Raw genomic sequence first — 26,584 nt, forward strand, 5'->3', positions numbered from 1 at the left:
TTAAAATGCAACGGCAGCCGCACCGGGAAACCCGAGGGAGGCGCCCCCGCTGCCGGAACAGCGAAGGCAGCCCGTGTCGAGGCCACAGCAGCCCCGACAGGTGGCTGCCAAGGCTGTAGCAGCCACGGCAGGTGGCTGCCAGTCTGCTGCAGCCTTGGCAGCAGCCTGCCTGGGCTGCTGCTGCCTCGACAGGCGGCTGCCATGGCTGTAGCAGCACCTGCCGAGGCTGCAGCAGCCATGGCAGCCGCCTGTCGAGGCTGCAGCAGCCCAGGCAGGCTGCTGCCGAGGCTGCAGCAGTCTGGCAGCCACCTGCCGTGGCTGCTACAGCCTTGGAAGCCACCTGTCGGGGCTGCTGTGGCCTCGTTGGGGCTGCCTTTGCTGTTCCAACAGCGGGGGCGGCTCCCTCGGGTCTCCCGGTGCGGCGGAAGTTGCTTATTTTTTTAAAAAAAAAAAATTGAAAAACTAGGCGATTTTTATGTAATTTGAAATGACAAACACTTATAAGTATGTGATTATGAGTTGTTTTGAGATGAAAGGAGTTTATAAGTTGAGAAATGAAGAACAAAGGCAAGTAAGTAGCCATTTCGGCTCAAAATGGCTTTTTTTTATGAATTTGACCCAAAAACTTAGAACTTGGTGATTTTAATGTAATTTGAAATGACAAACACTTATAAATATGTCATTATGAGTTGTTTTGAGATGCAAGGAGTTTATAAGTTGAGAAATGAAGAAAATAGGCAAGTGAGTAGCCATTTCGGCTCAAAATGGCTTTTTTTTATGAATTTGACCCAAAAACTTAGAACTTGGTGATTTTTATGTAATTTCAAATGACAAACACTTATAAATATGTGATTATGAGTTGTTTTGAGATGCAAGGAGTTTATAAGTTGAGAAATGAAGAAAATAGGCAAGTGAGTAGCCATTTCGGCTCAAAATGGCTTTTTTTTATGAATTTGACCCAAAAACTTAGAACTTGGTGATTTTTATGTAATTTGAAATGACAAACACTTATAAATATGTGATTATGAGTTGTTTTGAGATGCAAGAAGTTTTTAAGTTGAGAAATGAAGAAAAAAGGCAAGTAAGTAGCCATTTCGGCTCAAAATGTCTACTTTTTGATGAAATGATGAAATAGTCAAGTGAGTAGCTAATTTACCTCCTTATTAATCAACTTCACCCATGCACGTGGCCAATCAACGAAGCTACCTACAGCTTGCCAAAGTGCTGTTATCTCAACCTCCTCTATCGGTACGGGTAGTGGGATGTCTTCGAACCCCGCAACCACTGAATCGATCCCAACAGAGTAATGATGTGGCCCCGCCGTAGCACCCGTCGTCGGTTGGGCACTACCATACGCCACCAAACTCAACACGGTACTATTTGCATGCCCCGGGGCTAGAAGTGCACACCGGGTGTCTTCCTACACAAGTAAATATATAAAAAGAAGATAGTTAAGTAGGACTTTTACAACAACATAGATATAACAAAATTCATTAAGGTAGAGGGTTACAAATTACCTGTAACTCTGGAAATTCATGCGGTGTTGGATTTTCAAGCTCCCTCGAGTCCGCATGTGTAGGAGTAGGAACCTACAACAGTACATCAATCATTGCACCTAAAATCTCAATTAACTCGGTATTTTAAAACTTTTAATAACCCAGTTGATTTTACCTGAGGTGACACATCTTCACCACGTATCTCATCTCCTCCATGTCTATCACCTTCTCCTTGTCCTTTTGGTTCAGAACATGAGTCAACCGGGGTACTCGTGAGGAACGGCAAAGTCGGTAAGTTCATCAGCTTCGCCCAAGCATTAAATTCACCAACTAACTCGTTGCGTACTTGTTCCTTAATTGATGCCACCTTGGCATCCAACTCCCCCGGTGAGTTAACACTGGCTCGAGATGTACCCGATTTTGTGTATTCGGGACCCATCACCTTATTCCATCCAAGCAATGACCCTCCCGAACCTACTACTCGTCCTGGATGGTATGGCCTTCCCAAAGCCATGGTGAAAGGGTCATTCTCAATACTTGGTTCAAATTTGCCCTCCACCATCTCTTGAGTGTGCTCAAGCTATAGCATAAGGAAAAATGAGGTCAGTAAAACAGTTAATGGTTAGATGCAAAAGTGACTTAATTTCAACAATTCATAGGTAACTTACTAGCTTATCCGCCAGTTTTTTAGCTTCCGGACCCTTGATGAACCATTTTCCGGTTTTCTTATCAAACGAATGGAGAGAACAAAAGAAATCACCGGCACGACTCACCAAGGTAGTGATCGTGGAACTAGAGGGTTCCTTCGATGCCACTAGAAGCGCTTTAGGGTATAAACCCGAAGCGGCCCACTCAGGTCTCTTTTCAGCAAAAGTCTTAGGACCCATACGATGGACGTATTCCTTCTTTTCTGCATTCGCTTGATTTTGCTCTCGAAGTTCCTACAAAACAAAAAATGTTAGTCTCATTAATACAAAAAGTGTCAAGCTATTATTCAATTGACATCAGATTTACACAAACTTACAATGGCTTTCTTTTGACTCTTCATTCTAACGAACTCTTCCCAATCATCTTTTGACACGGTCGGCCATATTTGCCACGGGAGACGGTTATCCTCTTTGGCATTCTTCTTCTTTGTTTGCACCTTCTTCTTCTTATGGATCCACCGATTAGTCAACTTGGTCTTAAAGCCTCTGAATCTTTCCGCTAATAAAGAGACAAACACCTTTTTCTTCTCGGGATCATTAGGAATAGAAAACTGCCTCTGCAAGCACAAATTAAAACCGATTATTGGTTTCTATTTAAAAACAATCATAAGGTTAAGGTATCTTAAATTGTCTAAATGTGCCAAAAACACACTTACCCTTGTATCATCCCAAAATGCTTGAATCAAACCCGGAGGTACTTGCCGCATTACAAGTGTAATGGGGATTTTCCGCGAACATAAGCCAACTTGATTAGCATATTGTCGACGCCATTTGGGCCCGGGTTGGCCTTTGTTGTCATACTCCAAGACCATGGGACCGTCCGGTTTCTTAAAGCTTCTCGTCGGACCCCTTGTTTTTCTTTCAGCCGGTGCCTTTTCCCCCCCCTCCACCACCTATGTTGTTTTCATCTTGTCCTTGGCCTTGACTTTCAGGAGTCGGGTTCTCACCAACAATCTCACGTGCTGTATTTTCAATGGCCGGTGCACGTTCAGCTAACTTTTCAAAATCGTCAAGCCTACGCTCGAACTCCTCTTGAGCCTGATCCTCTGGCTCACCCAAGTCATCCTCCTTATTCACATCATAAGGAGCATCACTATCATCGGAGTCGTCATCCTCGTACTCGTCCTCATACTCATCATCGTCAATGTCCTCTACCAAACGAGGATCATGATCGTCCGCCATGAGATATAAGCACCTGTCAAAGCAATCATAAAACAATATTAGTGTATAGTAAAGTATATGCATGATAGTTATTATGGTTATGTAGAAGCTATTTTATCCATTTTCACCTACTTATTACGGTCCTATAACCTTGTATATGCATGATAATGAGTACAAAATGCCGATTTCAATCTACATATGGAAAATAGGTTGTTAGAATGAATAAATGTTAGTTCATACACAAAACAAAGGAGTTGGGTTAAGTAGAAGCTATTTATGCCAGTTTCACCTACTTATGGTCCTATAACCTTGTATATGCATGATAATGAGTACACTTAGGCAATTTCAAACTACAAATATATCATTTTCGCTTACTTATGCTCCTATATACATGATAACTAAACTATATTTACAATGAAACCATTACTAACTTTTAATCAAACTACCTCATTCTGAAATTCCTTCGTTGTGGTCTGATCGCATATAACCTGCTTCGTTGTCTATGTCATTTAGTACTCCAGGTCTAGAAACAGTGAAAGGTGCTGAATCATCAAACGCATCATATTCTTCCTCATCCTCAACATCTCCAATGCCTAGGATTCTTCTTTTGCCAGCTAGCACTATAGACCATTTTGAATCCATTGGGTCAGTTACGTAGAACACTTGCTTAGCTTGAGATGTAAGGATAAATGGTTCCGCACTATCATTCAAGTGGCCAAGATCTACAAGAGTAAAGTCCTCATGTTTGACGTTTCGCCTGATATTATCAACCCACTTACACTTGAAAAGAGCAACCGTGAAGTCACAATAATCAAGCTCCCATATTTCTTGAATTCGACCATAGTATGACAACTCTGCATCGACAGGTGATTTATCCTTAGAACTTGCAAACTCCCTTGACGACGCCACAAGAGTTACACCACTGTTTTGGGTGGAGGAAGATTTCAAATCACGAGCCTCGGTCCAAAAAGTGTACCCATTGATGTCATATCCCTCAAATGAACGGACATTATCCCTAGGACCGTACGCAAGCCACCGTACTGTATCGGTCACATTAGTATCATTCAATCCACTCATTATTCGTTCACGAAACCAATCAACAAATTTCTTATTATGCAACTGCATAAGTGCCCTTTCACCTTTGGATGGAAATTCGGCACGCAAACAAGCCATGTGCTCGTCTAAATATGGGTGCACATCTGAAACATGGTGCAACACATAAAGGTGTGCTTGTAAGAACTGATCTCGGTCTGGTGACATTCGTTTCGACCCAATTGTGCCATGACCATCAAGTCTACCTTCATGTCGAGAAGTAGAAAGACCAATAGGTTGAGCAAGGGCTATGTAGTCCGCCACAAAGTTACCTATCTCCTCACCCACTGTCCCTTGCATTATACTTCCTTCAGGGTGAGCTCGGTTCCGTACTTTATCTTGTAATGTACCCATGTGTCTTTCAATAGGGTAGCACCACCTCATGAACACTGGACCGCACAACTTAATCTCACGCACCAAATGAAGAACCATATGAACCATTATGTCAAAAAATGAGGGTGGGAAATACATCTCAAATTTGCACAAAGTCACAACCACATCAGCTTGCAAAGCATCTAGTGTACAAGGATCAAGAACTTTGCTACAAATTGTATTGAAAAACGAACAAAGGCTTGTAATCGCATCCCTCACGTGTTTCGGTAGAATTCCACGGATTGCAATCGGTAGGAATACTTGCATCATAATGTGACAATCATGGGATTTCATACTTGTCAGCTTCAATTCTCCATTTAAGGTTACAAATCTTTTCATGTTAGATGAGTACCCTGATGGAACCTTAATGCCGTACAAACATGCACAAAACATACGTTTCTCTACCCTTGACAATGTATAGCAAGCCGGGGGTAAATAATTCTTTTCATCCTTCCCTTTACCCTTATCTTTCTTCTTTGACGCATCTTTGGCCTTTCCCTTTCCCTTGTTCTTCTCCTTCCCTTTTTTCGAAACACTTTCATCTTCTATTCTCGGCTCCTTTCCCTTTCTGACCTTTTCTTGAGGCCACAATTCTGGACGAATCCCCATCTCTTGCAAATCTAACCGAGCACCCTTTCCGTCCTTTGTTTTGCCTGGGATATTCATAAGCGTCCCCAAAAGAGCATCACACACATTCTTCTCTATATGCATCACATCAAGACAATGCCTAACGTCATGTTCTCTCCAGTACGGCAGCTTCCAAAAGATTGATTCTTTCTTAAACAGAGCAGCTGAGACCATAGTTTTTTCTGATTTTCCAAACACCGTTTGTATCCCTTTCACCCGAGCATTAATCTCAGCACCAGTCAATGGTCTAGGCGCAGTATCCTCTTCCACGGTTCCATCGAAAGCCTTTTTCTGCCTACGGTACGGATGATCACGCCTAAGGAACCTTCGAGTCCGTAGGTACACATCTTTGTGAGAATGAGTCAGGTATACGCTTGATGTGTCATCAATACATATGGGGCATGCTTTTTTCCCTTTGACCTTGTACCCACACAAGTTGCCATATGCAGGGAAGTCATTCATGGTCCACATAAGGGCTGCACGCAATGTGAACATCTCGTTCTGATGAGCATCGAAAACGGAAACCCCTTCGTCCCACATCTTTCTCAAGTCGTCAATAAGCGGCGCAAGGTAAACATCTATGTCGTTTCCAGGTTGCTTAGGACCAGTTATTAGCAATGAAAGCATTACATACTTACGTTTCATGCACAGCCAAGGAGGCAAATTATAAATCACTAAAAGTACCGGCCATGTGCTGTGTTGGGTACTAAGAGTGCCAAATGGATTCATCCCGTCCGTGCACAACCCAAGCCTTAAATTTCTGACTTCATTACCAAATTCCTCAAACTTCAAATCAATGTTCTTCCACTGTGGAGAGTCAGCTGGATGCTTCAGCATTCTGTTTTTCTTTCTTCCCTCTGCATGCCACCTCAAGTTTTTAGCGTCTTTTGGTATTGAGAACAGACGCTTAAACCTTGGAATAATGGGAAGATACCACAACACCTTAGCAGGAGGTCCCTCCGTGCCAGGATTGCAACTCATGCGCTTGTACCGCGACCGCTTGCATCGTGGACACTCCTGCAGTTTTTCATACTCATTTCGATACAAAATACAGTCATTAGGACATGCATGTATCTTCTTATACTCCAAACCAAAGGGACACATGAGCTTCTTTGCGTAATAATAAGACTTAGGAATTTCATTCCCATCAGGCAACATATCACTTAATGCGGTCAACAAAGAAGTAAAACTGATGTCCGTCCACCCATGCTTCGACTTAATGTTGAAAAGTGTTAGCACGGCCGATAGTTTGGAGTATTTTTTGCACCCGGGATACAAAGGCTTTTTGGAAGCCTCCGATAATAATTCAAACACTTCACCTTCAACACCTTGCAACATCTCATCCACTTGTTCATCCTCGACCTCATCCGCCTGATCTTCATCGGCTCCATCCTCACCATTATCAACAATATACTCATCATTCTCGTATTCCTCGTCCACATGAATCTCAGTGCTTCTAACACGCACATCATTCCGATCAAGATCCCCACTGTACTCTCCACTTTCTCCGTGCCAAATCCACACATGGTAAAATTGCCTAAACCCACGACATAATACATGATCTCTAATGATTTTAACACTATCGACCACATTCACACAATTACAATCAACACAAGGACAATAAAGGCCTTTGCCTCCCAGTGTGCGTTGATAAGCTAAAGCCCTCTCGCAAAACTCTTGAACCCCATTCCAAAATTCCAATGTATCGCGTCTACCATACATCCAACCACGATCCTTCTCCATTTAGTAAATTGTCTCTAAACATATATATAGCACCATATAATTATAATGTGTAAGTGCTACATATTTTATGTAAATCAAATTCAAGTACAAAACGTGAATATGCCATTCATATAGTGAAAAAATGCATGTTTCCAAAGGGTCCTTATCACTCCAACCTAACCCATCCTTGAATGTCTACTCTCACTAGTGAATGTATGTCAACTTTCCAATTTTAAGGAAAATCCGGCAGCATTTCCCCCTAGTTCTCCAAGTACACGATGTAGATAATTAATTACCCACATATGTACCCAGAGAACATAGTGAGGAAATGGTAAGCCGAGATGTTCCTTAAAATCGAAAAGAAAACATACATTCACCACCTAAGTGAGAGTACACATTCAAGAACAGTCCCAACCGGGGACTATTCAAGACTTTCTCCTAATGAGAAAGCCTTGAACGGGTATCTAGGCATATGATGATGCAATTCAAGTATTCTATATATTGTTGTATTTATTTGCAATTAAACAATACACAAGTTGCAATTTCATGAATAAACTTTTATTAAATGGATGAATAGAAAGAAATATAGCTAAGTAAAGTTTAGTAGTCATACCAATATAGCAAATACCCACTTGAGCTCAATATATATGTACGTAGTCCTCAAGCTAATTAAACTCTTGCTTCAATTCACATATGAATCTATATATTAAAAAAAACAAAAATTAGCAACGTCACTAATTCTCTAATATATTCACAAATCTCTAATGTATTCACAATTCTCTAATTTATTCACAACTAATTAAGTGGCAATATCACTATTTCTCTAATTTATGCACAATTCTCTAATTTAATCACAACTAATTAGAAGCAAGGTCACTAATATACACATTAAAACATACAAATTATCAATTATCAATCAAGGATCAATTATCAAAAACCAAACTGATGAACTTAAACTGATTCAGTAATAAATCCTTAAACTGATTCAATTATCAAAAACCAAACTCCCCAAAACAAGGCATCATAAACAAATTTCACAGCCAGCAATGTAGCACAAACATACAACTTTTAATCCCAACAATGTAGCACAATTTTAATCTAAAATAAGATGAACCCATTAATTTTCTTTGCATTTCATATACAATCTAAGCACAATTTTAATCTAAAATAAGATGAACCCATTAACTTGAAAAGATGAACTTACCCTAAATTAGTTAGTTGGAGGTGGAAGAAGCTAAGGGGATGAGAGAATGAAAAGACCCTCGCTGGTGGAGGAGGCGGTGCGCGCTGGTGGAGGTGGAGGCGGTGCGCGCTGGTGGAGGTGGAGGCGGTGCGCGCTGGTGGAGGTGGAGGCGGTGCGCGCTGCAGCTGTACTGTTGTTGTTTGTTTCGCACAGAGAAAGGCGGTGGAGGGCAGGGCAGGGCAGGGAGATTCACGGTGGAGGGCACCTGAAAGCGCCGGTGAAGGTGGCGGCTGTGGTGGAGGGAAAAGGTGGAGGCACGACTACTCTGAGTGAGAACGAAAGAAGGGATGAACGAATGAAGGGAAGGAAAGAGAAAGAGAGGAAGAAAAGAGGAAAAGACGCGGTTTTTTTTTTGTTTTGAATTTGGCACCGGTTCGAATGGCACCGGTTCAAACCGGTGCCTTTTTTATATTTGGCACCGGTTCAGGCTGAACCGGTGCCTTTTCTCTTTTGGTAAAAAGCCGCCCAATTCTAGACCGGTTTTGGGCACCGGTTTAGGCTGAACCGGTGCCATATGGGGGGTGCCTAATGCTTTTTTTCTACTAGTGTATAGACTCCCAAGTAGAGGTTCTTTCTTTCTCAAGAGAAAAGAACCATTGTTGGCAAACGGTTTCGAGAGATAGGGAGAACAAAGAGGGAAACACCTTCTTGTCAATACCCTTAATACTCATTATTGTTTCGAAGGCTCTTAAAAGAAAATAAGGGTTGTCAGTCACTTTGAATTTCGGGATGTCGTTGGCATTGAACTTCTGCGGAATAAAATCCTTGTCCACCGAGACCCCTTGTGAGCTAATTCCTTGAAACTTATAGTCACTAGACACTTTGCTCAGACTCTCTTGCATGAGGTCCATCTGTTTTTGTTTCACTAGATCATCGATTTTGAGGGTTAAAACCTTTAAAGCCTCAGTCACTGTAATTAATTGGTTCCTAAGCTCATTAACTTCTTCTTGAGTTGCCATTATTGTATTAGCTTTCCTTTTACGAGCGATCGATTTGTCGAAAAGTTGGACTTGAATAAAAAGGTTGTCTTTGATCAAACGTCCTTCCTTTCTTGACCAAGCGTTGGAAATTAAACCATTTTTGATTTAATGACTTGACACAAATTGACTTTGACTTTACGGTTTTGAAAAAGAAAAAAAAAAAAGCAAAACAGGGTGTATATTTTTGGCAAAAAAAAAGGTATACAATTTTGGGAGTTATAGGGTTCAAACAAGTGGTTTAATTGGAGGATTAATATCCGACTTACCCCCCTAAAAAATGACGAAAAATACGCGCATACAAGACTCCCTTAGAAGTGTACATTAGTGTGTGCTTTATATGATGAGTGTAAGTGACATGCTTTAACTCTTGTGTAAGACCACGAGACTTAGTGCTTAGACTCAACTAATGACTTGAAAAGGTAAAAATTAACTGAATCGACGAGAAAACTGTTCAATTAGACATAAGGTGATGACTCGAGAAACAAACCGAACTGTCGCCAAAATGACAGGATTGGCGCCTTTCTTTGCAGTGTAGCGCCAGACAATAGGACTGTCGCCAGGCGTTACGCTCCACAAAGTGGTGCTGTAGTTTAAATCTTGGCGCCGTTGCTGGAACGTCGATCTGGAACTGCTTTCGGTATTATTACTCTACAGGGTATGCCTAAAGTCGTAGTAAGTCAACTCTTATTAAATTATTAGACTTTAATTACTCAAATTAATTAATTAATTAATTAGACAAAGTTCTTTTAGTCATAAATTAGTTTATTTAATCTTAACATAAGTCAAACAAACGGTTAGAAAAAACACATAGAGGATGCACAACCAATAATGCACAATTAGTCAAGTAGGCACAACATGATGCAATGAGTTTGCAACCTAACCATGGCTCTACTTCTCTAAAGTTCGGGATATGGGTTAGTTAATAGAGGGTCCATGGTTAATTGTCCGGATGCACTGCGCGGAAGCCTAACCGTAAAGGGTTGGCGCGAGTGGATGGGACACCGCGAGTTTAGAAAACTCGCTTCCATGGTTTGGTGAATTCAACATTCTCGTATGTATCCTTTGTTGCTCAGAGCGTTCAATCCAGGTCTTCCTCCTCTCCTTGGATTCGACCTTCTCACCCAACAACTCTATCCGTCTTTCTGCGGCTTTGTTCAGCTCTGCTCAGCTGGTCAGCCCTAGTTGTGTTTTCTGCCCGGGTGACCTCTACTTGCTTAACTTGGTCGCCTGGCGCCTTCCTTTTCTACATTGCTATGTCAATTTCATTTGCCTTGATGAACTCGTGCGCTTTACCTAGCGCTTCAGCTAGCGTTCTGAGGCTCTTACGCCCCATATACGCTATGAATGGTGAGCCTGGTACTAAACCACTCTGCATTGTCAACAACGCTACCTCCTTGCTCATATTCGGGATGATTGTTGCCTCCTTGTTGAATCTGGTGATAAACTCCCTCAGGGGCTCAACCTTCCCCTGAACTAGTTACATCAGCTCAGTTTTCATCTTAGTTTGATCTACCAAGGTTATAAAATGCTCCATGAACATCCTTTTCATCTTATTATATGAGTATACAAAACCTTTTGAAATGTCTCCAGGCCACTCCGCAGCCAACCCCTCCAGGATTGGTGGGAATTCTTTGCACCAAACTGAATCCGTCATGGTGTAGAGCACCATGTGATTCTCAAAAGCTGATATAAGGCTCTTAGGCATTATGGTTCCGTTGTACCTGCAGCTCGGCATATTTATCTTCTCCATCAGTTCCTCTAGAATCTCTCAACAAAATGGGGAATCATCTGGAATAACCTGGATCCGTGCTCGCTTCTCCCTATCCGGTCTGGGTCCCTATTTAGAGGTTGGTGACCTGCTGCGGGGGACTCGCCTCTCCGGGATGACCCTAGCCTGAGCTATTTCCTCCACGGTCCATTCTCGGTTCTGATTGCGAGCTTCCAACTCTAGTTCTTTCTTCCTTAGCTGGATGAGCTTTTTCTACTCGGGGGTGAGGGTCGTGGGTGTTGGATTCTTTACCGCCGGTTCTGCAGCTACTACTGTTGGTGACAAGCTCGCTCCTTTACCAAAGTTGGCAAGGACTGCTGTCATCACTACCAACTGCTCTTTACTGCACTTAGAGAGGTTCTGCAGGATGGCTGGCATGTTTACGGGCTGCAGTTTTTGGGTTATGGGTGCTGAAACGATGGGTTCATTGTTCGCGCCTGTCAACGGCATACATATTTGAAAATGGAACTAGATCTTATCAGATCGACTGGTTTCGACGCTGCTTTAGCTGCAACCAACGTCGATTAATTGGGATAGGATTTTTGTGAGATGGCATGTTTGGGTTTTTCGACGAATCCTTTGGGATCGACAGTTGCTGGTGGTGTTTTTTGTGGTGTTTGGTTGGTGTCATTGGCTTGAAGTACGGGTGTTTGTATAGCTTCCTCCCCGACTATGGTGGTTTGTCAACTATACCCTACCTCAATTGGTGAACCTCTAGTTAGATGATCCTTCCCCTCCTTTTAGCGCCAATTGTTCCAGGTGTGGATCCAAGGGTTCTGCTTGGTGGGCTGGGTCCTGTCGACAACCTACACAAGGCAACACACGTAAACTGCCCTCGGGGGTGGCTCGAGGAACCCCCTCTGATGCTTACGTTATAGAGTATTTAGAGAGAGAAAGTGTACTTAGAGTGATGTAGAGAGTGTAATAACTTGTGTGTCAAACTTCCTTTCCGTTGTACTTTGCCCTCTATTTATAGGTGTACGATCTCCTTCGTGGAGAGTTTAGCATGGCCAGCTTTGCGAGCTGACTCCTTCAGGCTGGTGAGCCCTTCATAGTTGGTCTCTCGGCAATGAGTGCGCACCCCGAGGAGCTGGGCAATAGTTTAGCGGGAGCTATTCTATATACAAACTATTACCACATAGACTTTCAAGTTCTAACAGCAAAAATAAAGCTAAGAGTGGAAAATTTTATGCAGACATGTCATCAAAGAACTCCTACACTTATATATGATGTCCAATAATTGAAAATATAATTTTAAAAAAAAGAGTTCCACACAAATAAGAGGTGTATGGGGAGGGTTGAAAGGAAGGACTACTATCAGCAAACAAACACATATGTGACCAGTTCACCCCCCTTCCTTTTTAAAGAGATGAAACCTTCGGATTTAAAGACTATTGCTCCTTATTCTATCAAGTAAGCAAATAGGAATTACCTTTGATTGGTCTTTGCTCAGAAACAGGATGAGGGATTAACTTCGGTACGTCCATAGGTAGTGGAGGATGGTCGAGTCGGTTTTCAATGGATGCCCCTTAAAGATTACTAATACCTCCTTGCTTCTTAGCTTCAACAATTACATGAAGGGCTAAAGTAGTCTTCCCAGATGCCTCTGGTCCAAAAACCTCAACAACACGCCCCTGGAAAATCCTAAACATGTGTCATAAAGCATAAATATTTGGAACAGTTGTAGACAGTTCTTGAAGCTGTTGTATGCAGGTCAAACCTATATAATTGGCAACAGACTGTAGAAAGTTCATGAAGCTGTTGTATGCAGGTCAAACTCTGCATAATTGCAAGTAGTGAATACATAGAGTTGATGCCAAGAGTTAAATTATACATTTATATGTAGAAAATAAATAAATGATCATGAAGTCATTTCTGAACATTTTTCCTAAAAATCATCATATAAGTTGAAAAAGAATAAGAAGACACTGATATACTATGAAACCAGGGGAAAATAGAGGAAATCAAAGGGATAATATTTCCATTGGAAAAAAGTCATTTCAAACTCAAGGCACGGTTCAGAAGAAGACATGTACACCAAGAAGTTTTGGAGCAATAATTAGATGTATGAACTCAATCAATATCACGACGACAAAATCATAGATAAAGGAAATAAGAATCCCACATAAAACACTATAGAGATTCTCCAGCAATTGGGAGTATTACACACTTCATTTGATGTGGCGACTCTACGTAAATATCTAAGTCCGTTAAGCAAGAGTCATAGATCCCAGATCATCATATAGAATTACAACTTCATAGGACAACTCATGAAATTTTCATCCTTGACATTTCAAAATCCTTACAAAATTCAAACTTATTCGTACATTATTGAATTTTATAGTGAGCTTTGCCACTACTCATCTTAACACCAGCAAACATACAATGGTGGCATTGCGGAATTCCACTACTCAAATTTTGGGACAATTTTTGAATCACATTGAGACTTTATTATTCGTTTAGACATACAAAGAATAATCAAACCATATAAATAATCAGTGCCACAAATAACTGCTAGCCTAAATACTAATACATTAGCGCTCCCCAGCTTGCCCGGCTAAAAAAAAAAAAAAAAAAGAGAAACAACAAGTATCAACAACAAAGAGATACTAAAATCAAGATTAACCTCATCGAGAACCAGCATAGAAAGCGATTCTTGAATGGCTTTCAGTTGAAGAGACCAGCTTTCAAACAAGTATGCACAAAAGCAGGGGTTGACACCAGAATATCTGCAGGGCCGGACAACGCTTGCTTCTAATAGTATTTACAAACAAACAACATCAATCATTAATAACATGCTCAAATTACAGGAGAAACAAACAACTTAAAAAAATAGCTCATAAATGACAATTAACCATCTCAATAGTTGACATGGTGCTAGTAAGCTGAGCAACTTTTAACTGAGCTCTACATAATTCTATAATAGACGTCACTTCAGAATAAACCTGTATAAATTTTAATCACAAATAAAAAACCGTAAATTCCCAAACTAAACAATTGATAACACAATTTTAATTCTACACTAATTAGCCTTAAAGAAACACTAGTTATCAGATTAAAACACCAAAGAATGCAAAAAGAAATAACCTTGCATAGAAAATCAATAACCAATACCCAAATTCTCACTTCAACAAACGGATTAACAGAGATTATATACCAACAACCCATAAATTACCACTAAAAATGAACAAATTGGGGATAAATTGATTGATTTTGGTAAAGAACTCAAAGAACCCTAGAATTAATCAACATGCCATATCAGGTTTCCTACTTCTCTCAATAAACAAAAAAAAATTACAAAAAAAAATCGCCAATTATGTATTAATCTACAAAGATTAACTAAATTCATTACTGATTACATATATTACTCGTTTCAATTAAAAAATATATTTTTTAGATTTATTATTTGTTTAGACATGCAAAGGATAATCGAACCATATAAATGCCCAAAATGAATCAAATACAAATTGCATGTAGAAAAAAAAAAGCAAATTAGAATTCACAAGAACAAATTCAAGAATTTAAACAATTAGATATCCAGAAATCAATTCAAAAAGAGGAAAAAACAATTGAAGGACTTCAACCTCACGATCTAAAATGGTTGAAGTTTTTGGCAAAGATATCCCAAATTATCTAAGAATTGTTCTTCATTGGTTAGGTTTAGAGATCTTCACTTGTTTTTAAGGGGAAGATTAATGGAGGAGAGGAGAGAGGGCCTGAGTTTGAAATGAGAGAAAGAGGTGAATGACGGGGAGGAGAGGAGAGGAGAGAGAGAGAAGGAGTGAGGGACTGATGAGAGAGAAAGAGGTGAATACGGCTATTAGGTGAAACCTTAAAAGCCAAGTAATGGGCTCCTCTCATCAGTTGGGCTAAGTTTGGGCATTTGTATCAGGCACAATACGCCTGTTACGTGTAATATAGTATTCGTAATGGGCAAAATAGTGCCCGTTACGAAGTATTCGTAACGGGTACTAATTTGTCTGTTACAAATACATACACATTCGTAATAGACACTATTTTGCCCATTACAAAAAAATAAGTATTTGTAACGGACACTATTTTTCCCGTTTCAAATATCATAATATTAATGGGCAAAGCTTTGCCCGTTACAAATAGCTTGTTACGAATGAGATTTTTTCCACTAGTGATAAAATTTAATAAAATCAAAGTCCAAATTAATCCAAATCAACAAAACATAAAATTCGAAGCAAAAGAAACACGTGTTGCCTCCTAGAAATGCTTCTTTATGAGGTTATTAGCTTTACCATGAGGAAGCATCATTAATGGTGAGGCTTAGGATCCAAAGGATCAAGCCTAAAACATTCGATCAAACCAACATCTTCAAAAATAGTGCTTCAATCGATGACCATTAACCATGAACTTATGATTGCCCACCTCAAACTCAAAAGAACCATAAGGTGTAGTATTTGAAATCAAAAAAGGCCCCAACCATTTGGACTTGAGCTTTTTGAGAAAATAATGAAGCCTTGAATTGAATAACAACACCTTATCTCCAACCTTAAAACTCTTGTTTCTGATATGTTGGTCATGCCACTTCTTGGTTTTCTCCATATATAGCCTTGAGCTCTCATAGGCGTCATATCTAAGATCATCAAGTTCATTGAGCTTGAACAATCTCTTCTCACCGGCCAACGACATATCCATGTTAAGCTCCTTGATAGCCCACCAAGCTTTGTGTTCTAATTCCACCAAAAAGTGACAAGCCTTCCCATAGACCAAGCGACAGGGGGATGTACCAATTGGAGTCTGATGTGCCTTCCTTAGACCCCATAGCGTGTAATCAAGCTTTAGCGACCAATCCTTCCTACATTTGTTCACCATTCTTTCAAGAAGATTCTTAATTTCTCTTTTTGACACCTCCACTTGTCCTTGAGTTTGAGGGTGATAAGGAAGACTAGCTTTGTGATGAACTCCATACCTCTTAAGAAGAGCTTCAAATTGCTTTTTGGCAAAATGGGAGCCTCCATCACTAATTAACACCCTAGGAACCCCAAATCGAGGAAAGATAATCTTCTTGAGAAGTTTAAGAACAACCTTATGATCATTGGTAGGGGAAGGTATGGATTCAATCCACTTAGTCACATTATCAACCGCTACCAAGATATACAAGTTCCACAAGAAGAAACAAAAGTCCCAATAAAGTTGACACCCATACATCAAAAGGTTCGAATTCAAAAATGTTTTGTTGAGGCATTTCATCACTCTTGGTTATGCCACCACTTCTTTAACACCTATCACATCTTGGAACAAATTTGTAGGCATCCTTATGCTTCGTCAACCACCACAATAAAGATTGAAATTTTTTTGACACCGTCTTGTAAACTCCACCATGACCTCCCCATGGCAATTAGTGGAAATGCTCAAGAACTGCTTCAATTTCATGATCCGGCGCACATTTTTGAAAAAGGACGTCACCAGATTGTTTGAAAAAATAGGGGTCTTTCAAAAAGTATCTCCTTAATTGCTTAAACAACCTTTATTTTGTTAGGAAGTGAACTCTGGGGGAATGACTCCACAAGAAAGAAAATTTGCTATATCAACATACCATGGGCTAGATGTTGATGCTATAGCCACAAGATTTTCAAATCCCATCTCTTCATAGATTGGTACATCCTCCATTTTCTCATAAGTAAGCCTAGACTAATGAGCCACAACATATTTCTCTGCTCCTTTCTTGTCTCTCATTTCCATGCCAAAATCTTGAAGGGAGAGAACCCACCGGTTAGGCGTGGCTTTGCTTCCTTTTTGGTCAGGAGATATCGAACTACTATATGATCCGTGTACACAATCACCTTAGAAAAAATAAGATAGGATCGAAACTTGTCAAAGGCAAATACCAACCGCAAGCATTTCCTTTTCTGTTGTACAGTAGTTCTTTTGAGCTTCATCAAGTGTTATACTTGCATAGTAGATGAAAAAGGATCTTCCTTACTTCTTTTTCCCAAGAATCGCACCTACTGCAAAGTCACACCCATCGCACATTAGCTCAAAAGGCAAGCTCCAATCTAGAGCTTGCACAACGAGAAAGGAATTAAGAGCTTCTTTGAGCTTTTGAAAGGCCTCAAGACAAGCCACATTAAAGCTAAACACATCTTTCTTTTGTTATTCGGTCAAAGGTTTTGCGATTAATGAAAAATCTTTTATAAACCTCTGGTAAAAAGCGGAATGCCCAAGAAAATCTCTCACTCCCGTGAAGGAAGTAGGAGGGGGCAGCTTTGCAATCACTGAAACTTTGGCCAGATCAACCTCAATTCCCTTCGTTGACACTTTATGGCATAGGACAATACCCTCCACAACCATAAAGTGACATTTCTCTCAATTCAACACCAAACTCGTCTCTTAACACCTTTTCAAAACTCTTTCAAGATTAACAAGGCAAGTGTCAAAAGACGAGCCACCAACACTAAAATCATCCATTAATACTTCAATCTCTTTGTCAAGCATCTTAGAGAAAAAAGAAGTCATGCATCGTTAGAATGTTGAAGGAGCATTGCATAACCAAAATGACATTCTTTGATATGCGAATGTTCCATATGGACATGTGAAACTAGTTTTTTTCTTAGTCACTTGGATGGATAGGGTTTTGGAAAAATGCAGAATACCCATCCAAGAAACAAAAGAAAGCACGGTGAAAAAGTCTCTCCAACATTTGGTCCATGAAGGGGAGAGGGAAATGATCCTTCTTGGTATTTTTATTTAATCTCCTATAATCAATACACATTCTGTATCCGATCACTGTGCGGGTGGAGATCTCCTCTCCTCCTTCACCTTTGACAATGGTCATTCCACCCTTCTTTGGAACCATGTGAACCGGGCTAACCCGCTTATTATCGGAGATAGCATAAATTATGTCCCCTCCACGTAATTTCAAGATTTCTTTTTTGAAAACCTTTTGGAGGTTGGGATTCGATTGGAATGTTGTCCTTCGAACAAGTGTATTATTCCGATAGAGGGTTCAAATTATGACAAACCTAATTATTTAGTGAGGTCAAGTGATCAGAATGCCTATTTGGAGGTCGCTTCCGATCAATAATATTAATCCATAATAAATATTACAACTTATTCTTTGCTGAACCCTTTGGGTCACACCCAAGCAACTAATGATCTTGCACGAAGAATTAGTTCGGAAGGAATTAATGAGTCGCTCGAGTATTAAATATTTGGTCGTCGGAAATCGAGTCGAATTAATAAAAGACGAGATGGTAAAATAAATAATTAATCAACAATTTACCAAAATACCCATAGCATTGGAATGCCCCGAGCAAACCGAGTGCTAGGGGAACTTGGGATAGTATGGTTGCTAGCATGCGCAACATATTGAGCCTAGGCTAGCTGGTTAATGCCGCGGCATGCTAGCGCACCATTGTTAGCATTGCTGCTAGCACATGGCTAGTAAGTTGTGCTAGCATGCGCGAGCAGCAGTAGCAGCAATAAGCTAGCAGCGTACTAGCAGTGTGGCACGCAGTGCCCTCAGCCAACAACCTGCAAGCATGCGAGGCGTGCTAGGCCGAGGTAGTAGTATTGCCTCTTATGCGTGCGCCTAACAGCAGGGCCAGCTGTGAGTACCAAGCGCCACCATGGAAACTTGACGCCCAAGACGTGGCCTACCATGTGGCAGCCACACATTGGAGCCGAGAGAAATGAGGGGTGGTTTTGGGAGTCTTGGGATTAAGTTTTGGTCCCCCTCTCCCATTGTGGTCCTCACCTAACCTCTCCTCCTAGGAATGCCACTTGTTGATTAATTAGTTGTTTGCTATTTTCTTTTATTTTTGATTAAAAATTAAAAAGATTAATTGATTTTACCAACTCTCCCACATTGATGGGAGAATGGATTTCTCTCATGACATTCTTTATAAATACCCATGTTGGGATTTGGAGAAAGTCACTTGAGTAGGAACTCAATAAGGCATCTCCACTTGAGAGAAAACCTTTAACTTCATATAATACTTGAGTAGTGTTTTTGGTTCGACTTGGCTAAACTCCAAGTAAGATACCGGTCGCGGTCGAGTTACTGGTGGATAACGAAGGTGGTCACTGCGCTTGCAAGACTTGGCTTTGAAATAAGAGCTCCGATTGAGAGCTGTAAGGAGGGTGATCCCATTGTAAGGGGTACTCTCCTTGAATGCCCTTGGCCACTTAAAAGCCTAGGACTTTACACTTGTTAAGGTGTAGTAGGATTTGAATTCTTGACTGTTTGGGGGACCTTAAATTAGAATTTATTATATAATCACGCTTTTTTTTATAATAAACAAGTAGGAGTTGCCAATGAGATTTAAGAAAACCCCATAAACCTCATCCATGCCTTTCTTCCATGTGGAGTTCATGGAATAATTAGCAAAATCATATGTTTACCCATGCCCAAAATGGTCTATAAACCAGAAATGAGTTCGGGAGCGAGGATACTAAGATAACGTTCCTTTTAGAGGGGAATCGTCATCCTAGCCCTAGTACGGCCTTTACTAGCTCTTCATTTTTCACAATTTCATCACCAAGAAATATATGCAACGCGATACCTAAAACTATGTTAGTTGATTTTATTTACAAACGTTAATTCACATAGGAATTACATTGCAAAGTCGTTATTCTTATTTAATAAAATTCGTGGAAGAACAATAAACAAGATTCGCCTTGGCTTAGGTGATCAACAAAAAATTATTTAATTCAATTCTAGTATTTATTTAACGGAAGATACTATGTGGAATTGATTAATTAATGATTTAAAAAGTGATCAAACAACACTAATTAATTAATTAATTAAAGTCCTTTTAAACAAGAAAAATAAAGGTGATTTAACTAGGTGCTCGAGAATTTACCAAATCTCTTTGTTAGATCTCCGTTTAGAACACTTCTGGACACTTTCTTGTTGGGGAACCTCCACCGTCGTAATAAAGTATCGAAAGGGTGAGTGTTTAGGACAAGAGGGCTTGGTTGCACAAGTTCACAAGTTATTTCGCTAGAGTTTTAGGTTAATTTCTGTCTGTTGAAGCCTCAGTTTAAGCTCATATATATAGAGAATGATTAGATTTAGGGTTTCGAGCAACTTGCCGCAGCAGATGTCGCGCGCAACATATGAAGTTACGCGCGACAACCCAGCGCAAGTTATAAAGTTGCGCTGCTTTGTGAAGCGCAACTATTGGTCATGCGCGCGGCTTTAAGATTTGATTTTATATTTTCCGTATAATTTTCGAATAATTACAAATCTTCCGTAGCGCAACTCTGAAAGTTGCGCTGGGTGTTGTGCGCAACTGAAATAGTTGCGCGCGGCAGCCCAGCACGACTTTGTGAGATGCGCACGGCTTTTTTCTGCGGCAGCACTAAGTTTTAACCTAGGCGCTCCTAAATCCGTCATTGTTAGGGTTTAAGCAGGGGCTTAAGTCTAATTATGATCGGGTTTAGTTAATTGGACCCTTGTTTTGGCTTTTCTTTAATTTGGGCTAGTCTTTTGTGTTTCGCGGCTTATCCAGTTATCCATAAGTATTCTTCACTTTGATCCAACACGAATATGGCTTTATTTATCGTCATTGCACTTCCTGTCAGGATAGGAGGCCAAAAGTAGATGTCTATAGTTAGCCCCCACTTTGATCGAGTCTAGAATAGACGATGATCAAAGTAGTCAAGGAAATAAATCTGACACTCATTCTGCGAAGTTCTCTAAGGATAGAGAATCTTTCAGTAATGTTTAAGGATTTCGAAACAATCCTTGGTTCGCTAAGTGTTTAAAACAAGTAGCTATTAAGGCTAGAAAAAGTCCTTCCTAGTCTTAACGCGCTAAAGAATCTAGATTGATCCTTTGCAATTGTAGAACGCTCTTTACAAGTAAAAGTATTCTAGGTGATGTCAGGTCATGAGAAGAGATCGGTTTTAAAAGAATAAAAGGGGAGGATTTCCTCTCAATCGTGTCATCGTTGGTCTAAAGTCCCTCGATATGTCATTGAAACTTTAGCCTTACTTTAACAAAGTAAAAGATGAAAAAAGGGGTTTTCGGTATTCGAGCCGAAATGGTCTGGTATTTGAGCCGGGTCCGGTATTCGAGCCGGAAGTCCACAAGATAGAAATACATGTCTCAGGACTGGAGGCATATATCCAAATTAAATGAGAGGGAAGAAAGTCAACAACTCTCTCATCAGTTTTGTCCACAAGATGAGTACACGCGTCTCAGAACTGGGGGAACATGACTACATAGGCGCTACATCATCTCGTCGCTTCTTTATATAGGAGGTGAATTCGACACCCTAAATATCCTGTAAGTTAGTAAGCACACTAACTACCGTATTTGCTGCCATTCAAGAAGTGCCTGTTCCTGAAGGTTCGACGCGCCTGTCGACTCGTTGAGCTAACGCATATAGTAATTCTCTACCTATTAGTTCCGAGAGGTAGATCTCGCAAAGCTTGGGCTGAGGGAAATTTTACGCATCACCTACGCCGTAAAAATTTGCGCCGTACGATACGTCATTTGCATTTTTACGCTGCATGAAAACGCCTTCCTTTTTGCTTCGGACGTGAAAAAAGAAGAAACCCCGGACATTTGTAACGTTAGTATAGTAAAATGACAAACCTGTATATGGGTGCTTTTACGTAAAGCACCACCACGGAACGTCTTAAGGCACTCTTATGAATAACGTCCAAAATGTATGCTTGGGGAAGGCACAAAGCACGGTGTGCATGCAATATGATGCAAAAAACTAACAATATGCAAAGCAATTAAAAAGACTTTGATAATTTGCGCGCCATTACGTCTAATAACGAGCAAAAACCGTTAAAAAATGATCAAACGGATTAAAATCAAAATCCCGGTCTTTTGGTGACCGGTATCCGCGCGCAACTCAGAGGTCGTGCTGGCCAGGCGCGCGCATCTTTTTGAGTTGCGTTGGTATGTCACGCGTAACATCTAAAGTTGCGCGCGTTATTTATGTCAGTAAAATGAAAATCGCAGACGCGATTTATAATTTCGCCATTTTTCTCCTTCAGCCTTTTTTGACTCTCTCTCTCTAAAAAGCTCGGGTTTTTGCAATTTTTGAAGCTAAAGGAAGCTAATCTCGTTCTAAATCAATATTTGGCGTAATGAAATGTAAGTTTTTTTTTTTTTTTTTTTCCTAAAATTTGCTCTTTTTTAGCTGAATTCGAACGATTTTCGAATCGTTAAACCCCGAATTTCGAATTTGGGGGTTTTCGATTTGGCTTATTTTTCTTGAAATTGTTTGCTCTATGTTTTTATGTTATGTTTAAGGAGTGTTTTGCAACAAATCTCATGAAAAATGGTTAAGTATTGAACCTTGTATGAGCATTTCTTGTTTCATGTTCGTTCTTGCTTCTTTTTCGATTTTTGCTTGATTTTCTGTTATTTTGTTTGCCCATTTAGGTTATACTTGTTAATTATGCAACAATTGTAGCATTGGAACTAATTTTTCTTCCATTATTAACATTTTGAAAATTTTGAATCCGAAAAAATGGCTCGAAGTGTATACTTAGCCTATTTTCACCATATTCAAACTCCAAAATTGTTCGGTAGATGATAATCATGTTCATATTACTGTTATTTGTCTAGAATTAGTTGATTTTTTGAGATTTTGGAATATAATCCCTTGAATGCTTAGTTGAGACTGATATAGGATGCCTTTTGTGGGTGTTAAAAGTCCACATTTACTGAGTTTAATTGTAGGTATCGTAGCCACCAAGTATGGGTGGCATTCGATTTTCGTGTTTTTCCCTATTGGTAGCCGTTATGCTGCCAAAATGGGTCTAGAATACGTATATTAGTTTAGTTTAGGAAATAAAATAAACTAATTAAAGAAATTTTATCCGTCATAGCATAGACTCGCCTCCATTTGTCGATGCCGAGGAGGTTCTTGTTGGTCCGGACAAGGCGGTTCGCCCTCAGAAGAGGGTAACCTGTCCTCGAGAGGAGGTTCGAGAGCGACGCGTTGCAGCCAATTGACGTCGCTAGGAGGAGGTGGTTTGGGAGGCTCCTCCCAACTGGGACCCTAAGGTCCTTAAGTGGGACCCAAACCACCACATTTCGATCCGAGGGTGGCGCGGCATCGTGAGTTTACCGCGCCTTCATCTCTTTTCTTTTCCTTTGTTTCTTCTCCTTTTTAAACCATATCCGTTTTTTTTAGAGTGAGCCTGGCATGCGTTTGTACGGCTCTGGTGACCTGCGAGCCCGTTTTGAGCGTTTTCCCGAGGTGGTAAAGGAGATTGTAGCACTTTTTGGGATTGACTCCCAACTGGCAGCTCTTCGGGATTTATCGAGCCAGTCTACATCACCAGCTTTCCTCCGTGGATTGCTGGAGTTTTGGTGGGATTTCACCAACACTTTCCACTTTCCATGGGGAGAGATGACGGTTACCCCTTTCGATTTCTCTATGATTACGGGTTTTTCTTTCAGAGGCGCGCCTGTAGTTATAGAGCTCGTTTAGGGGTCAGACGAGAGATTGCACGACCTTGTGAGGGTCCGTCTTGCGTCGGCCCTTCACGTGTACGTGCAATCTTGTCCGTACTCGGTTTTTGTCGACGAGTTTTCGGCTGATGAGCTTGACCGGTAGTGTACACCTGAGCACCTGGCTCGGATATACATTTCCCACATTCTTTCCGTCACCATCTTGAGTAATCAAGGAGAGCGTTTCGCCATTGGGTTACTTATTTGCCTCAGCGATCTGGGGCAAGTAGAAGACCTGAGTTTGGCGGAGGTGTCGTATGCTCGTATTCTTATGGGTATGGGCAAGGCGACCCGTGTCATGGATTTCGTGGCAGCTACTGAGGTGCCTCGGATCTCACTTTCATGGCATGGTTGTATCCTTGAGGTTCCTATTTTAAGCTTTTTTTGGTTTATTACTTTCGTTTTTTCCTTTAGGCTTATCTTTTCTCGATTTCAGGCTTGTGGATACTCGTACCTACCTTTCTTAGCCCCTAGGGTGCTTGGGGCTACTCGTTTTCCTATCGACCATTGATTGGTCAAGATTAAGAGGAGACAAGCTACTTCTGCCGGCGACTTTCGCCAAAGGATTCTTTCAGCGACTCGTGCGTCGGTGAGTATTCCAACTACATGTTTTATTTTTCATTTTTTTATTCATTTTCTGACGATTTTTCATGTGGTTGTGTTTTATAGATCGATCTTCGTCCTTGGAGTTTGATCGTCGGATTCCCTGAGGCTATCCGGTGTGGCATGGTTCGTTGCCGTTTCCGGACCCTCTATACTGGACTCTCGGTTTTTTAGAGGACCGACGCTTGGTTTTTAGGCGAGCGTGTTCTCTAGCAGCTTTCAACAGAGGAGCCTTTGGTTCCTGGGGATCCCCCAATCGGGATGCTGCGTCTAAACCTGCTGTCTACCGAGGATCGAGCTCAGGCGATCCTTGGTTATCCAGCGGAGCAGCTGGTGCTGCCAAATGCTTCTTTTCCATCTTTTATAGCATCCAGGCTGTTTCCCTTTCCGGACATTTTTCCGATTAGTTTTCTCACTCTCTTTTTCTGTATTTCTATTTATTTTTCGGAATTTTGACCCTTTTATCGTTTTTTGACACATGTATTTTTAGCGGGTCAAGCTAGGTGGTTAGGTGCCTCCTATAGCAGAGATCACGTATATCGGTGCTGTCGAATCGGTAATTCGGGAGTCCCTTCCAGCGACTGAGGATGATGAGGGGATACCGTTCGTATCTGAGACGGTTGAGTCGGTATGCCTTTTATGTATATGTACTTAAATATTTCTATTTTATTTTTTTTGTTTCATATACATTTGTATACTAATTGTCCTTGTATTCTTTGAACAAGTTCCGCGAGGGACCGTGAACGGCATGGTGAGGACTTTACGCGCTTTTCGAGTTGCTTATCGGAGAGCCCTCGTGACTTTGTCATGCCGTGATCATCGGATGATCGCGGTTAGTTTTATTTAATTTTTTTTTTCTTTGCAACGAAGTTATTACATTTCATGTATTAATCTTCGTTTTGGATTTTGCAGGATGTGCAGCAACCATCTAGTAGTCGCTGAGAACCCTAATTCCTCCTGTACACATTTATATAATATTTTAGGAAACTTATGTATATATATATATATTTTTTGTATTTTTTTTGTATATATGACACATTTGTATATATGTCATTATTATTATTAATATTTTTTGTGTCCATGTGTACACTAATGCGAAAAATTTTCGAGGGAGGGAAAGGGTTCCCGACTTACTCCCTTCGAAAAAATAAACAAACTCCAAAAAAAGAAGGCAAAAAGATGGAAAAAGAAAAATAGAAAAATAAAAAGTAGGAAAATAAGAGAAAATAAAAAGATAAAGAAAGTTGGAACACAATGGAAAAAAGAAAAATAAAAAGAAAACAAGAAAATAAGAAAATAAAATAAAAAAGGAAAAGTAGGCAAGAATAGGGACACAAAGTGTTAGAAGGCAAGCGTATGATTCGTCTTAAGATCTCGTGAAGATTGCGTCATTATATGAGCCAAAATACGAAAATTAAGCGTATGATTCGTCTTAAGATCTCGTGAAGATTCCGTCATTATATGAGCCAAAATACGAAAATTAACCATAATTACATACCGCGTCAGGGGAGTCGCGCGCATGTAATTTTGTTGTGCGCGGTTGTCGCGCGCAACTCAAGAGTTGCGCGCGCGCACCTGTTAGTGAACTTTCTTTTAGGCCGAATTTGCCGAAAATTTGCCACTCTTGGGTCTATTTAAACGTGGTTTTGTGTAGGCTTTTCATCATCTCGCATTCATTCGCTTAGTAACATAAGAAATTAAAAAGAATTAATCTCTCTAAAATCTTATTCACTCTTTTTTTTTTAACAATGGTGAAGACTTTTGAACAACGTTTGAAGCAATAGGTCACTTCCTTTTTAACCGAGGACAAACTAGCTTTCAAAATTTATCACTTAGACCCTTTATTGAATTATATGAAATTAGTGGTTAACTTTGATTTTCTTCATGCCGCAGTAAACCATTGGGACTCTTACCACCATCTTTTCTTGTTTAGAGGGGATGAAATTGTCCCCCTTCCTGGTGAGTTCGAGGCCTTGCTAGGTTTCCCTACAAACACTCTCCCTGTGACTTATTCGCCTACCTTGTCGGATCCCAAACCTATATTCCAAATATTTTTTGGTTTGTTCGTGACCAACATAGGAACTGAAGAAGTTGTGAATTTAATTCAATTTATTGAACAATTCGTCGCCCCTCGTGACAACATGACTAAACAACACTTTAAAATTCGTGCTTTATGTTATTGTCTTGTTGTTAATTGTTTACTTACGACAGGCAAAGAATACGGAGATTATGCAATGGTGTCCATAGAAGAGCAAATAGAGGGATGTCATTCACCCGTTAATGCAATGGTGTCCATTGTTTTGGCGGAAATCGTTCTGTGCTTGAATCGCCTTACAGGAGATCCTAACGAAAACGG

At 40.5% G+C, this 26,584-nt stretch overlaps 1 protein-coding gene across 1 annotated transcript; it reads right to left on the reverse strand.

The window, feature by feature from the left end:
• Positions 1-11,135, reverse strand: LOC145624971 (uncharacterized). The gene is made up of 7 exons (XM_081678058.1): positions 10,914-11,135; positions 2,521-2,760; positions 2,165-2,437; positions 1,672-2,076; positions 1,518-1,589; positions 1,275-1,420; positions 1-49 (listed from the first exon to the last, which is right to left on the reverse strand). Exons 1-7 carry the CDS (start codon positions 11,133-11,135, stop codon positions 1-3), a joined length of 1,407 nt encoding a protein of 468 aa, XP_081534184.1.
• Between the last annotated feature and the right edge of the window lie 15,449 nt (positions 11,136-26,584).

This window comes from Chenopodium album, chromosome 3 (assembly GCF_948465745.1).
Source record: "Chenopodium album chromosome 3, dcCheAlbu1.1, whole genome shotgun sequence".
NCBI classification, from domain to species: domain Eukaryota; kingdom Viridiplantae; phylum Streptophyta; class Magnoliopsida; order Caryophyllales; family Amaranthaceae; genus Chenopodium; species Chenopodium album.